The sequence below is a fragment of the Pavona decussata genome, unplaced genomic scaffold (genome assembly GCF_977016875.1).
Source record: "Pavona decussata unplaced genomic scaffold, jaPavDecu1.1 SCAFFOLD_83, whole genome shotgun sequence".
NCBI lineage: Eukaryota > Metazoa > Cnidaria > Anthozoa > Scleractinia > Agariciidae > Pavona > Pavona decussata.
This window is the reverse complement of record NW_028145501.1, coordinates 432,727-448,216: the sequence shown is the minus strand read 5'-3', so window position 1 is coordinate 448,216 and position 15,490 is coordinate 432,727. Positions and strand designations below refer to the sequence as shown.

The 15,490-nt window shown below is 38.6% G+C and overlaps 1 protein-coding gene and 1 long non-coding RNA gene across 2 annotated transcripts; both read right to left on the bottom strand.

Moving 5' to 3' along the window:
- Nucleotides 1–851: 851 nt before the first annotated feature.
- LOC146475695 (uncharacterized) lies at nucleotides 852–3,693 on the bottom strand. The gene is made up of 2 exons (XR_014865794.1): nucleotides 3,221–3,693; nucleotides 852–2,978 (listed from the first exon to the last, which is right to left on the bottom strand). It is a non-coding gene; the product is annotated as an uncharacterized LOC146475695 (long non-coding RNA).
- Nucleotides 3,694–3,979: 286 nt separating this feature from the next.
- On the bottom strand, nucleotides 3,980–14,317 carry LOC146475694 (TBC1 domain family member 30-like). Its single transcript, XM_085115401.1, has 9 exons — nucleotides 13,655–14,317; nucleotides 13,078–13,242; nucleotides 10,678–10,739; nucleotides 10,447–10,512; nucleotides 9,928–10,047; nucleotides 9,392–9,577; nucleotides 8,386–8,729; nucleotides 7,207–7,312; nucleotides 3,980–5,674 (listed from the first exon to the last, which is right to left on the bottom strand). Exons 1-9 carry the CDS (start codon nucleotides 14,073–14,075, stop codon nucleotides 4,268–4,270), a joined length of 2,877 nt encoding a protein of 958 aa, XP_084971527.1. The 5' UTR covers nucleotides 14,076–14,317; the 3' UTR covers nucleotides 3,980–4,267.
- Between the last annotated feature and the right edge of the window lie 1,173 nt (nucleotides 14,318–15,490).

The following is a 15,490-nucleotide window of genomic DNA, read 5'->3' as shown; positions in this document are numbered from 1 at the left end:
AATCCCTGTTACACTATTACAAGGTCGAGGGAAATGATAAAATAGTTTGTTCGAAGTACTAGATATTGTCCATTGTTTACGTACTCACGAGTAACACTCCAATCCATTGCATAACTTAGGACGCTCAAGCCAAGAAGAAGAGTAACTAGCAGGGAATTTTCCAAGGCAAGAGGCGAAACAGTTCCCAGATTTGATCCCAAGATGGGCTATTTTATTGTGACAGCGGTAATCGTTAGGTTCCCCTCTAACCTATGAAAAAGTGAATGTGGGAAATGAAACGGTACGTTTAAAGCGTATATAACAGAATTTTTTTTGTTGCTGTTGTTCGCTTGATCGAAAAAATATTCCTCTTGGTTTCCCAACTCCTCAGTTGTTTCATTCTGAGTATTCAACATTCCCATTCATATTTTCGTCCACACAGTTTTCTTCCTCTGCAAACGAAAAACAACTGAGGAATAAAGAAATACCAAGACCAGCCTTCCTGTATTGACGTCACAGCCCAACTATCCCCATTCTCCCATTTTTGGGCGGTGTTGTACCCAACCGTAAGTGAAATTTGACACTCTTATACGCCTCAAACGCGGGGAAGAAAATTGATAAGGAATTTTTTATTTTTTTGCGGTTGGTCACCTAGCTAGCCAAAGACCCTCAGCCCCTTCCATGTACAAACTGAAATGACCTTCGGGGAGATCCGGAGATGAGATTTGGAGGTTGTCGCTTGTAGCACTATTAATCTTAGACCGCCCTTAAATCAATCTACATTACGCTGGCCTATTTCATAAGATTGTTCGTTCGACAAATCGGGATAACAAGTGTGTAGTCCGCAGAGAGATAGAAAACTTCACTCTCAGTGATTTTCAATAATTTGTTCTATTTTGTAACCAACAAAACAGCTAAATTAAGTGACTGCGCGCGTTCTATTGAGCCTATTCGGAATAGGAATGCGTACAGTGATTACTAGAAATCCCTCACGAAAGGTTGTTGGAGTTACTGGAGTAAAAAATCGCGCTTAAATTATCGTCTGTCGGCGAAGGTTTGTAGATACGCCTTAACAAATTCACCCGAAAAGAGAAATCTATCAGGTATTGCACTTATTCTTAAAGGGAGGGGTTCACGGTTCTGCGCAGGGCCATGAATCAAAATACTTTTTCGCCTTTGCTTGCTATGATCCGTTGTTTATGAACCATTCGGAAGGGAATAGGTAACTCGGTGGTAATTTTTTGTATGATTGCGTTATTTCGCATGCAAATAACTCTAAACACATCAACCATGGAATAAATCCTACGTGTCAACGCTAAATTTAATACAATTCACCAGCATTTTCTGTGAATTTTGGTCATCAGTCATTTTGCTTAGACTAATTATAGAATGTGATTACTGAAGAGAAAATAGCATTTAGATTCATGCACATGCGCTGAAATGTGAACCTCTCCCGGCCTTTAATCTGGAATAAGATCAATCGAAATTGTTGTGGGTTCAAGTCCTCGTGAGTCGTGCAATACAGCTTACAAATTGGAAAGTTCACCGTACACGCCTTCAAGAAATAAATAGTACAACATCACTTCAATAGTCATCATTTCTTTATATCAGAATCATATAACTGTTTATTCAGTTACGTCCAGTTATATTAATTTTATGTAACAAAATAGTAGTTTAAACCCCACAACGTCTAACAAATTCATTTGTCCTAACACTCCCAGGGTTGAGTGAAACAAACTTCATGTAAAAACAAACAAAACAAACTAAACAAACGCTTTAGTTTGTGATAAGGAAAACTATTCGAAAGCGACCAATGACAACTAGTGTTCTTAAATATAAACTGATTTTTTTACCTTTTCCTTTAAATATATGGTTCACGTAGGGAAGGCGGACAGTAGATAGGCCTTCAAAAATATTCTAATTTCCCCTACTTTTTACAATTTTATTTTTATTGTACCATTAAACTTGAGATGAAAGTTACTTTTCCCTTAAAATATGAATACCTACTTCCCTGTACCCTTAGGTCATTATTATTAGCGCAACATAAGTTTGCGAATTCAGCGTCTAGATACATTATTTAATGAAAACTGAACTGCTGAAAATCGTTTAATAAAATTCTGTACGCTGAACTTGTAGTCACCAAACAAGCACTCGGGGGGAGGGGGGGGGGGGGGTTCGCTAAACTAAATTGCTGCTAAACATGATAATCTAAAGGTAAGTGGAAAATCTACATTTTTGAGAAGAAAAGGGGACATAACATCTCTACAAACGGTAGAAAAAACTGAAATCACGTTCAGTTAATAAATAAATGATATCACCACAGGAAACTATCTCGAGAATTCGAATCTACTCCACCCCACCCCTCCTCAAAAACGTAATTGTCCACTCGATTGATTATTTATACAAGGTTACTTTAGATTATATAACGATGATTTACCTTTAATAACAAAGGTTTATTATAAAATGAGCCTAGATATTCTGGATATGAAAAACCAATTAGAAATTTTAAATTTTCACAAACACGCACACATTCATTGAACACTTTTGAGCCAGACTTTCCTTTCGATTCTAGACAAATTTTAATAAATAATTCGACCTCGTATCATTTCACTATTTCGGGAATAGTTATAGCCTCAAAATATTGTCTAATTGAAGTTATTTAATTGTCTTTTTAGCTATGTTTTTCTCGTTCAGTTTCCTTCCTCCTTGTACACGATCACAATCCGCCACTACGCCGTTGGTCGGACCAAAGAGAGCCATGACTTTGAGCCTCTTTCTCTATTAAATCCTTGAGAGAACCCTTGCCCGAAAAGATTTACCTTTGAACTGCTTTTCCCGTGCAAGGTTATGACATATGACAATTGTCAATGCTCTGCTTTGATTGGGTATTTGAATTGAAGGCGTTCCAAAGGTCCCCTGGGACCCGTGCTAAAAATAAATCTCGGCGGGAAAGGGTTTCCAAGGCTTAGCATGAGATTGAGGCTCCAGGTAATGGGCCCCTATGATCGTATCAAGGACGGTGCCTCGAATCCAAATTGACGGAAACCATTCGTTTTTCAGAACTAATTGATAAAAAACAAGAATCATTTTTTTTCCAGACTTAAGCTGAAGCAACATCCTCTCTTGGCTAAACTACCTCCAAAAAACAAAATACGTCGAAACCCCCAATTTTCTTTTTGAAGACCAGTAGCCCTTGCTAAGATCTGCTTTTTCCGCATCGCCATAAAGCGCACAAAAATACCTTTGCATTAGTAGGCACCGTCCTTAACTGGAAAACCCGATCTTTTTGGACAATTCCGTGATGACCAAAACGTATGAGCACTAACAGAAGGGAGCACCTTCGATTTCTGCTCCATTACAAATTATCGAGTCATCCTACTGTCAATTTTGGACACTATTGGTGTTGCTCTCGTATACAGTGAAAACCCGCACATAACAAGCTAGTAGATAAAAGAGCCTTTAACCCCTTCAGCGCTATCAACATATATATTCTCCTCACTGTCCTACGTATATTTCTTTTTGCTACTAGTTGGGAGAATTAGTCTAAAAATCAAGGTATTTCATCTTTGGTGATTATTCCCTTTATTCTCCTGACTTAAATGTTTAATCAAGCAGTGACATGGTAAGGAGAAAATTGATGTTGGTTACCACTGGGTTAAGCTGAAATTTGCCATTTACACCCACAACATACAGGAGAGCCCGGTACAATAAAAATTGAAAATGCTTGTTGTGGAAGAGGGATTGAAGAAATCAGAAGACTTAAAAAAGTGCAGTAAGGTACCAGAGATGCTCATAATGAAATAATGTTCTGGGCTCAGTTGTTCAAAGCACGATTAAGCAAATCCAAGTTTAATTTCTGAACCACTAAAGATTCTTCAAAAAGATTCTTTTTTTTTGTCCCTTAGTTTTGACTTAGACTTTTCTTTAACATAAACTTAAAATTAGCTTTCAAAAACATTTTTAAAGAGAGAGATGAAAACCACGGTTAATCGTTAAGCTTTCAAACCCAGTAGTGACCACTTCATTACTTCATTTAAAAATAAGCTGAACCTATTTAAGACCCTACATAGCTTAACTTTCAATAGATATCAAATATATAAGAATCTTTCAAGGCAAACCTGGACCCATCCTGGCTTATATTTGCGGGGTTTTACTGTATGAAGCAACACCTTTATTCTCCGTGATCCACTGTATTTAACGAAGATAAGTTAGAACGATCGAAATAGCGTGAATGGCGAAGATAAATCTGCTTCATTCCTCCAACAATAACGATCAACTTTCTCCACGGCTAAGTTCGTTTACCATCCGGTGCGCCATTGACAGCAACTCCATTAAAGCCTTGCCTCGTCTCCTTCCTTCCATGAAAAGCATCCATACGCTTGGAGCCTTTCTCCGACATGTTTCCGTACAAAATTCGGCTTCTGCTCGGCTGTTTGTTCCGTTGAGGAAAAGGCCTAAAATTCTCGGGATACTTACATCGCCTGTCCTCTTCCAATAGCCATGAACTATTAGAAGCAGCATTGCTAGCCCCGTGGGGGTAGACCCGTCCCGTCCCACTGAAATTGCTCGCACCCGTATCCGCAACAGCGGAGGTGTTTTTGTCAAGCACTTTGACTGGTTTAGGTGTGTCATTGTTTGGTGCGGTTACAGTTAGCGAAGATGACTCCACAACGGTAACTTTTGGCGGTTTGCGAGACGGTTTCAAGGCCGAGAAAATGGGACGATTTTGCGTCGCTTTGCCAGTTTCTAAAGAGGACACTTCGCCATTTAATCCAACATGTTGAATTTTATGCGAATTCGAAGCAACTCGATTGTCTTTTGATACAGTTGTTGGTTTAACAGTTCTACCTTTGTCTTCTCTTGGCCGACAGTTCTCCTCGTTTTGCGTTTTACTCGCACTTGCTACATTCTCTGTCCTTTTCGTTTCAGCCTGTTTGCCAGGCTTCCTTGGTTCTTCTTCCTCCGTTACCGTAGTTTTAGTCTCCTTACGCTCCTTCTGGTCACCTTTAAACAACTCATTCAAATGCTGCATACTTTCTTTCTCATAAGCGTTCGGTTTGACCTCGGGTTTCACTTCAGCCTTGCGATTTCTCTCATCTACAAGAAGTCGTTCCACGCCTTTAGAACCATCGCCTTTCTTGTCCCCAAAACGGCTTCTAGCAGTTTTAACCCTCTTCTTCGTCGCCGACACAAGAAGATGATTAATTGCAGCAGGGATGCTTTTGCGTTTCTCGGATTCCTGAATGTTTTGCACCGCAGCTTCTGAAAACACAACAACAGCGTTTTGTTGCATTTGCCTCATCCTCGCATACTGTTTCTGTAAGAACGACATTTCTTCTTGAACACGACTTTCTCTAAAACCAAACTGTTTTGTAGTATAGGGCAAAGGCGAGTATCCATCGGTAGCAAAAACACCCGGGCTCGCCGCAGCGATATCATTCGCGTCCGCATCTCCCGGACCTATCGCCTTCATTCCGTTGCCAGGGACAATTTCCGAAAATGGTAAGAAAGCTCCTAGGCAACTGACCCCTTCTAGATCGTCTGCGTCGTCCTCTTCGTCGCTGGAACCGCGTCCCAGTGCTGATCGCGGGTTCCGGTCTCCAGTGACGTCAGAGAAGGGATTGATGTTGTAGGTGTATTGCTCTCTGAGCTCTGCTAAGCCTGGTAACGGAAATGGCGCAAGAGCGTACACCTCCTGAAAGTTGAGGTTAAAAAATCTTAGCGCGTGTGGAAAATGAAAGGAATGAATACAGGCGAAAGTTTTTATTGTGTTCTCGGTGACTCAAATTTCCCTTAGGGCGCTAGTAGCCTGGGAGAGGTTCAGAACTTTAGCTTTTACCATATTATTTCCATAAGAAATTAGTACTACATGAGTAAATGTTGTTTTGGAAATTTAAATGTACGTGGAACTGGATTCGATGTGGATAACTTAAATTCATCGGCACAGAATAAAATTCACCAAATCTATCCTAAATATATTGAACGCCGTGTTTGTAAGAATACAATTAGTCACTGAAAGCGGGTGAAAGAGTATAGCTGATGACAAAAATCATTTAGTGATTTTACTTGCCGGAAATCGGAGGGGAATTATTATTCTTAAGCTGTTCCAAAGTACCGCACCACTACAGCTAATGCTGTTTCTCGGAAAAGTTGGTACGAGCCAATGGAGCTCTCAGGTTGATACTCTCTGGTTAAGACCATAAAAAAGATTTGCGCAGCGCTAAGTGCTTAATTTTCCGCACCCAAGATTAATAAAACTGCAACATTGTTGCCACAACTCGAACAGATTAAAATATGGGCAGCGCGGTTTGGTAGCTTATGTAATTTATTGGCAAAACGCGATTCTAGCTCCAAAGCAGTTTCAACGAAAATAAATCTCTTTCCCTTTTAACTTTAATTCTAATTTCGAGTTATTTAGTTTTTGTTGACAAATTATTATTCTGGGTAGTGACAATCGACGCTAGATATTTTTTGAACAAGAAATACGCTGATTTAAGAAATCTTCAATCCTTGCTAAAATGGTAACAATTGAAAAATTGTACCTGAAAATAGAGCAGCAAGTTCGAACTTTGACTTTCTTGAAATGTCAACTCGATTTTCTGCACGCACTAATGAATTTTTGACAATATTCTTTAGATGCGTACAAACAAATTTAAATAGCGTCGAGTCTACGTGGCCTGTTGACCGTGCTAAAGTTCACGTTTGCTGCCTAGCGGAACATTTGACAGCCTTACGACATATTCCCACAGTATTGACGATCCACTAACAAATTCTCCTAACCAAAACTTTCAGCCAAAACTCTTTAGTCTACAAAAGTCCATCCTGTATGACAGATTACAGGTGGGAGGATAACATTAGCTCTGTAAAAAGTAACTATATAAGGTGACAGAATGATCAATGACGCTGTCAAGATATCTATTAAAAAGCTTGACAGTTAAAATGAAAATTCCATATCGGGGCTATTGGGAGGCTAAGCAACCACGAGGGAAAAACCGAGGGCAACGTTCGTTTGGTCCTCATAAACAGAAACAGGTTATATGTTTTAATTTTGGAGATTTAATGATGGTACCACATCCTTTTTTCACAAATACACACGAAGCAAAATTGGTTGAAAGAGTAAATTTTTCCTCTACCATCAAAATGGAAATAGATGAAGGAAAAAATATGGCGTTAGCATGGCGAATCTGCGCGGCGCTATAGAGTACAACTAAAACCTTTACACGATACCTGCATCAGTGTTTGACAGTCGATAACATTCCCAGTCATGACATTTTGTATAAGGAGACCCATTGTGCTGTAAAATTCATCTGCTGTCTCTACGTCTTCAAGGCGCCTAGAGAGGTAAAATGCCCATCAGAAACGACATACCTTTTAAGCTAAGTGCATACCATATACTTCAATTACAGATTTGACGCTACTAAGCTTTTTGTGGAACAGGAAGGTTTAAATTTGTTTTTTCTGGGAATGGTCAGATTTTTTTGTTTGACAAAGGCACCTGCAGTGAAAGATATCCATCAAAACCAACACACGAAACAAACGACCACACTTGAATTAGAGATTCGACGCTACTATGGTTTTCGTGAAATAGCAAGGTTTAAAGTTGTTTTTCAGGGAATAGTCAGATTTATTCTATTTGACCGTGTGCTGTGATCTACAGTAAGGAATGGCAAAGTGAAATTTTAAAATGTGAAAAAAAAAACCAAAAAACACGCGTCCATTACGATGACCCACAGCAATATTAACACTCACAATGCACGCAAGCTCGCTTGTGTTCATACACGGCTACAAATCACTTATCAACTAGAGTAATGTACGTTTATCTAAAACACCAACCCAAGAGAAAATTATTTCAAGAAGTAACTGACTTAAAACGGTATAAGAAACGGGTTCAGATTCAACATGGCAACAAGTTTGAGCTACCATAAAATCCTTAGGGGTGCTTTTGTTTTTCGACAGTGAGAGGGGGAAGGGGGAAGGGGGAGGGGGGATTATGATTGGAGGGAATTTGGCATTTCAAACTTTCTCAGTTTCACAATAAAAACAGTTTGAAACACGAAGCTAACAGCTTAAAACAACTAACACTAGCCGTTTATAGGCTTATCTTCCGGGAGGTCCATTATCAGGAGGATTTATATTGCTGTGTCTGTAGATTTTTTCCTTATGTGTGTGTGGGGGGGGTGGGCTTATATTCAGAATTTCATGGTAGTTGGTATTCAAGTTAGCTGGAGCCTCTGTTTCTAATAAATTAACGCAATGCTGACGCCTTTTGTTATATATATATTTTTTGTTGACCACTTTAATAAGGGACGTTCTCTTTCAAGTGACCATTGCAAAAACAAACTCTTTTTTTTTTCTAATGACTTTAAGACATTACAACAGAATTTAAACACGAGGTTTGATACTTACTCTCCCAGTTTTCCCCAAATAGCCACAGCGGCTCTTAAAAGCACCTCTGAGCCTTCCAGCAGGATAGAATCCCAAACTCTCAACACAGTTTCCTCCGGCAGACACGTTGCGAACAGCGTTAAAAACCACTGCATGGTGAAGACATTGATGAGCGGGGGCTCATACATGGCGTTGGTGCCATTCTGCGACAAGGCTTGTGCTTGCAAGCTGTCCAGGTGCTTGGAAAGCCGACTCAGCTTCGCTCGCATCAGGTCACGCAGCACTGCCATATCAACTGACAGCGCACGAAGGTTGTTTGCAAAATAGTTGGTGGGAAGCACGTGATCGATGACGTAAACCATAACCTACAAACGAAATAGTAAGGTCATGTTCCACCAAAGGCTAACTATTCTTCCTCAACAAATTATGGTTGATTTGGTTTACAGAAGAGTCTGAAATGAACGTTTCCCAACTAATTACAGTTATGTTGAAAGAGTTGATAGCTACTGATCATTTATATGATCAGTACTATAGGATCAGACTACAGGATCAGCATAGGGTCAAGACTGGTTTTCATATGGTCAAATCGGCAAACATAAAACATAAAGTTCAAGTGGGTTTAACTGTATCAACAACAACAGTACGAACACTAAATACTGCTGTATGAGAAATGCCACCTGATCTCTGATCCAATTCTCTCAACAGTTTTTTGTTTGGCTGTACATGGAAAGTGGTAAGGAGATTTTGCAAGCAAATCAGGGGTGCAGGGTTGGTGCAGTGGTGAGAGCACTTTCCTCCCACCAATGTTTTCCAGGTTCGATTCCCAGACTCAGCGTCATAATTATGTGGGTAAAGTTTGTTGTTGGTTTTTGTACCTGCTCTGAGAAGTTTTTCTCTGGGTACTCCGGTTTTCCTCTCTCCTCAAAAACCAGCATTTCTAAATTTGAATTCGATCTGGAAAGTGTCCCCAATTAGTGCTCTGTGCTAAATACATTGAACTTAAATAAAGTCTTTTTTTTAAATTTACCTTCAATGCATCTTCCTCATTTCTTTCCATGACCTGTAGAATTAATGCTGCGATAACGTTGAACCCTTGACAGTAGCCAACTGCCTTGTTCCGTCTAGCGTAAGCCAACAGGACACGCTTCAGGGAAGCTCTCTCTTCTGGACTATCCTGACCACAGAACCAACTGCAACCTGTGCGATGAAGATCCTGAATGATAAAAGCATGACTTAGATCATTTCTTATGCAGTTGATCTTTAGATAATTTCTTATACAGTGATGTGTTGATCCCAAAATTAATCATCTCTGTACGATTAACCAACATTGAAAATATTTAGCTTTCTATGGAGCTGTACAGCACTGGAATCCATGTCTCGACAATAGTTTAGAAGAAATGTTTCTCAAGATAAACATGGTTGAATAAATGTATCAGTAAATTAAATTCAAAGTGGAACGTGAGTTCCCAATTTTTTGAGCAGGTATTTATGAGGATGAAGTGCGACGAGATTGTAAGAGAACTATAATTTTACATGGCCACACGCCCTCTGCGCCGTTCTTACCTTGACAATCTGTGACCCCAACTCATCATCATCTGGGTTACTTTTTTCATTGAAGCAAAACTTGGCTGTTTTCTCCCAGTCCAGATCTCTGATCTTGCTTTCAGCCAGACACAACCACAACTAGAATAAGAAGAGATTTAATCAGTAATTAATACAGAAAAATTAAAACTAAATGCTGACTGACATTTCAATGATAGTTTATTATTGAGGCAGTGACTATAATGTATCATCGAAACATCGGACAGCATTAGATTTAATTTTTCTTCTGAAGTGTTTTAGTAAACCCCAACCACTTGACAATAGCTGACCAAAATCTTGGTTGGAAATAATTTTTAGCAGATCTCTTTAACACCAGTGACTAGCCTTCGGTCGCTGAATAGAATTATCTACAGTGTCCATACACAAAAAGAGGTTTGGAGTTTTCAAAAATACCAGTGGAGCAATCATATCTCTGCACAAAAAGGAGAAAATAACATATAGATCATGCTTTGAAAATAAACTAAAAGGAGTTTTGCTTACCCTTCTTCTCCAATGAGATGGGACACCCTCCTTAAGGCGCGCAATAGCTTTGAAAGCAGCCAACCACTAGAGAAATACAAATAAATAATTATTGGGTCATAAATGCTACAATCGCCGCAAACAACATTGAGGAATACAGCCAGTGTGGCAAGTTTATTACATTTACAGTTTGAGACAATGTGAAAGAATAGTGCATTTGAGCGTGTAAATCTAAACCTGAACTGAACTTACATGTTTAAAGGCCTTCTTTCCATTTTGTGGAATGAATGAGAATCTGATTTTTGTATCCACACCTGCAAACAGCCCAAAAAAAAACCATTCACTTTACTGTTGATTGAAAATTTTCGCTGCACAAGCAACAACAACAATAATCACGATAACAATCACAGTTAACAATTGATATTAGGGGTATAGAATGGTAAATCCGAGACTTTGCGAGACTGTTTTAAACCTGATAGATTAATTTTTCAGTCAGTGACTCAGCCATACTTGGAAAAAGAAAATCAGAGTTCTCTCAACAGGAGACAAACCTATTAAAGACCTTCCAATTACTAGTTCAGATGCTTTATAACTGAGCTACAGGAGACATGTGGGAGCTAAGACCATTAAACTACAATCTTGGCCAAAACTTAAGTTGAAAAAAAAAAATGCCAATTTGTACGCATATAATTCAACCTCCCTTAAGGAAAACACCATCTGGAGAGAAGTAAACCTTCACTCTCTCCTCCCCCTCACTCAATGTTGCTTTGAAGGCCGGACGATTACCCAGCCAGCCTTTTATTCAGTAGGAGACCACCAAAACTGATGAAGGGGAGGGGGGAGGGGCTGACTTATTGATGAATCACTGTACCCACAAAAATTTTCTCAACAGTTTTGTTCAAGATTGTATGTTCATATGACAAACATCCCACATACTGCTAGGATTTGAAGGCCGATGTGTTGCACCGACTGAAAAGTTGAACTATGATTATTTTATTCACCAGGCTTAAGACAGAACATCACATTTTTAATTTCTTTCTCTTAGGTAAAAATGGTCTTTTTCTCTCGCTGGTTTGTAAGTTTAGCAATTTTCAGCCTTCGATTAAACCCTTACATTACAACCAATCAGATTACGAGTTTGCCTACAGACTGCTTTTTATTATGAAATAACCATTGTTCTCAAAGGATTTCTAATGATATATTACACGTCGATAGAATTTTTCATTTTCAGTTGGCCTCAAATAACATCCAGTTACATAATTTGCCAATGAGAGTATATTTCAAAGCTGCAAATCAAACCTGAGGATTCAAGAATCGTTTTATAAACAGCTCAAAATGAATATTTGGACAACATGAATTTTAATGTTGATATTTGTGTTTGCGTCAGACAGATCAATACTCCAACAACAGTACAGCCAATCTAATAACGATATCAAAAGCCATATTTTATACTGATTCATATCTGTCTGCTGGACCTGGCGGATGAACCTTGTCAAAATCATAATAATTGTTTTCCTTTCTTAATCCCAAATTCATATGCAGCTGTCAATAACGAAAATTAAACGAACAGTGTAGTATTTTACCACTGATTTACAATTTTGCCATTAACTATAAATATATCATCATTGTACTAAACTTATGAAGACCACTGGGTGTTTTAAAAATATTTTCATGCATCACCTCTCACAGACAGAAGCAGTTGTGGAATAACCACTTGACTGTGTGTATGTAATTACTGTCAACATCGATGATTCTAATTCTTGCTGATAAAATCAATATAAATTTAAAATTACTTCGCACATAAAATGATATTAACAGCGTGAAATCTATCAATGGATATTGTGACTTGCATTTAAAATCTTAATTTACGACTTGTTTTAGATCTGAGAAACAGTTCAAGGAGAGTCTTGATATTAAACTTTACAACGGCTTCAGTAATTGAAGTATTTGCAATAATCTTTATACATACTGTGTCATAACTGCGTGTGCCATTCACATCAAGAGGCAATTTTCGATGCCAAAATACTCTCACGTAGAGATAATGTATTAGTAGAAAGAATATGGTTTGAAATTTAAAAAAAAATTCACGGGCATTTAAGATCGATTCAAAGAAATCGAGAATGATCAATCAAAATGATTGGCAAATTGCACGTGCCAAAGAATTTGCATTATAATACACAGTCCACAACTTTTTGGGAAAATTCACCGATTTATTTGTTCGCTGGGCCTGCAGATGCGTTTAAACAAGTTGAAAAGTATTTCATTTCCACCAAACTGCGCTTGCGTGTTAAAACTATACATAACGAGTTTTCAAACGTCTTTATAGTCACAAATAGCTTCCTGGTTCGTAATTTAAGCTCTGAACATTATGCAAAACAAAAGGCTTTGTGATGAAAATTGAGCAGTTAAAGAAATTTATACAACGAATGCTTTTTGTCTCGATATCTATAAATTGGGTATGAATTTAATTAATTTGCTAAAGAGAAAATTTTGAAACAGTTTCACGAAAAAGCCCATGATTTTCCTGTTGTTTAAGGTTGAAATTTATTAGGGTAGCAAAAGCAACTAGGATTAACGAATTAAGCTCGTAAGCTCGGTGGCTTGTAAAGTTAAGAAAGTTGTAAGCTATATTCGAAGAACGATTCTACTTACGTCTTTTCAGTGAAACCGCTTGAAGAATGGCTGTTAAAACATCGAAATTTCTTTGAAGTTTGTAAGCGTGTTTGTCCCGTCTTTTCAGCTGTTTCACCAACTTGGTCGAAAGCATGGAAATCCGTGTTCGCATCTCTTTCGCCATAACTCGAAGTTCATCGGTGTCTGTGTGTAAAACAAGCGAGAAAAAAACATTATCACTGTAATAGAAATATCATTGATAAGGTTATACGAAATGGCGACTGTCCTAGCAATGTATAAACCTTTGTGGGAATAAAAGTACGTTTCCCAGAGATATTTCTGAAGCAACTATAACATACGTACATTGAGCTTATTGACTGTTAGGCAGAAATCCAACAAAATGCAAAATCGAAGCAGAGTCGCGCGTGTTATTAATCTGATAAATCAATCGCTTCCGAGAACATTTTGCAAAATGGAACGCCTGTTTAATTTCCAATTCTCACATCAGAGCAAAGAAAACATGGTACATTTCCGTGAACAACAAAAGCAATATTCAGCCCGTGAGTACATAATGATATTATACAACAAAACAGTGACCCACTGTGTTTTAGTGTACCTTTTCCTTGAAGCTCGTTCCGCGTCCAACTTTCTCCACGTTCTTCAAGATCGAACGACCCACCGTAGAAGCTTCCCGATGTCGTTGAACATTCAGTAACATTATCACTATCCACTGAGTCTCTGCTATGATATTGGTCGTAAATTTCGAACAGAAGACAATCGACAATCGAAGCTTTTTTCTCCGCATTAATCAGGTCGTTACGATGTTTCTCCGGGTCATAGCCGTTTGTCAATCCAACATTTTCATTGCCACCGAAGCTCCAGTCAGAATCTTCACTTCTAGGACTTATTGGACTTTCATCATAGCTGCTCTCTGTGCTTAAACTTTCGCGTTCCGTGCTTCCTTGCCGTTCAAAATCCGAATCCTCGTCTACCGCTTCTATGTCCGCCATGTTGGTTCGTCCGCTGACATGGCTCATTTGAAATTCACTGATCGCAAGCACACAAATTTAACCACTGCCGTCGCTTTGTTTACAAACAGCACCAAGTTAACAAATAATCTGAGCAAGTTATTTCTATAAAAAGCTGTTGTCTAGAATTATTTATGAAACGATCTGAACTCAGAAATGCCTTCGAGGGTTCTATTCTTCCCAAAAGAGTTACTATTCCAAGTCATCACCCCGTATCGTTTAGTTTTGAGATTTGATCTTTTGATCACAGCCAACCTAATGGCGCGTGAAGCTACGCTTGAGTATTTCTTCTTCCGTAATCAAAGACTGTATTCCCTTTTTTTATATTCATTGCACGGTTTGCCATAAAATACTGGTATCAAAAAATCATATTCGCATGATATGATGAAAAGAATATATTATTGAAGAATTAACACCAAAAAATTAGTGCATAACAGAGTGAATTTTTACATAAACAAATTGGTGGGAACATCTTGCTCATTTGAAAATCGATCTTGAAGTTTCTTGTTTAAATAACGAGATAGGCTGCCGGTAACTTTTCAGTTTTTTCTTTCTTTTTTTCTTTATCTTTTTATTTTTATCAGATAATACACTGTGTCGAACTTGTCATGTGGAATCAAGGCCAACCCACCATCTCATACCACATCACGCCATGAACTGAAATTTTTATGACACCCTTCGTTGCCTAGTGACCTCTTCCAAGTACCCCGTTTCCGTAGCTATCGCATCAATATTCTTTCCGTTTTTGCGAGAAACTTTTTAAAAAGTCACGATCCCATAAAAAGTTAACTGCTCAGTATCTTACCTCCAAAACTTAGTTTTCCCCACCAGGGAACTTATCGCCATCATCGAATTTTTACATACTCCTGCCACCTGCCATGCTTCGCCACGACAAACCAGCAAAGTAGCAGCTCTCGAAAGGTCTAACGTGATTGGCCTGCAAAACTTGTAGAGAACAATACGCCCGACAAAGAACAGAACGATGCCTCCAACCCTAAAAACAATAGCAGCCGAGAGCTGCTACATTAACCCAGAGGGGGAACTAATTTAAAAACCACGTGCGCCAAACACGGTAACATAAATTATTGTTTTCTGATCATCAGTAACCAATTCTCACTTTCAACAATTCATATGGTTCATTGTCTAATATGAATTTCAATTAAAATTCTACAAAACCGGCTAACGTTCCTAGGCATTGAAAACAAAATTAAACTGTAAAATGCCCCACCCTCCCCACAGCTGCTCCCGCCCCCCATACCTCCCCCAGCGGTTTATGTGCTCTAGCGACATGTAACAATTTTCAAAATTCAATATTACGGGGCCCACGATATTGGCCTTAAAATCGATCCAAAGCGATTTATAGCTTTTAATGGCCTTAAATTGTTTCATCTTCCTTCCTGCTTTGCAAGAAGATGCAAATTAGA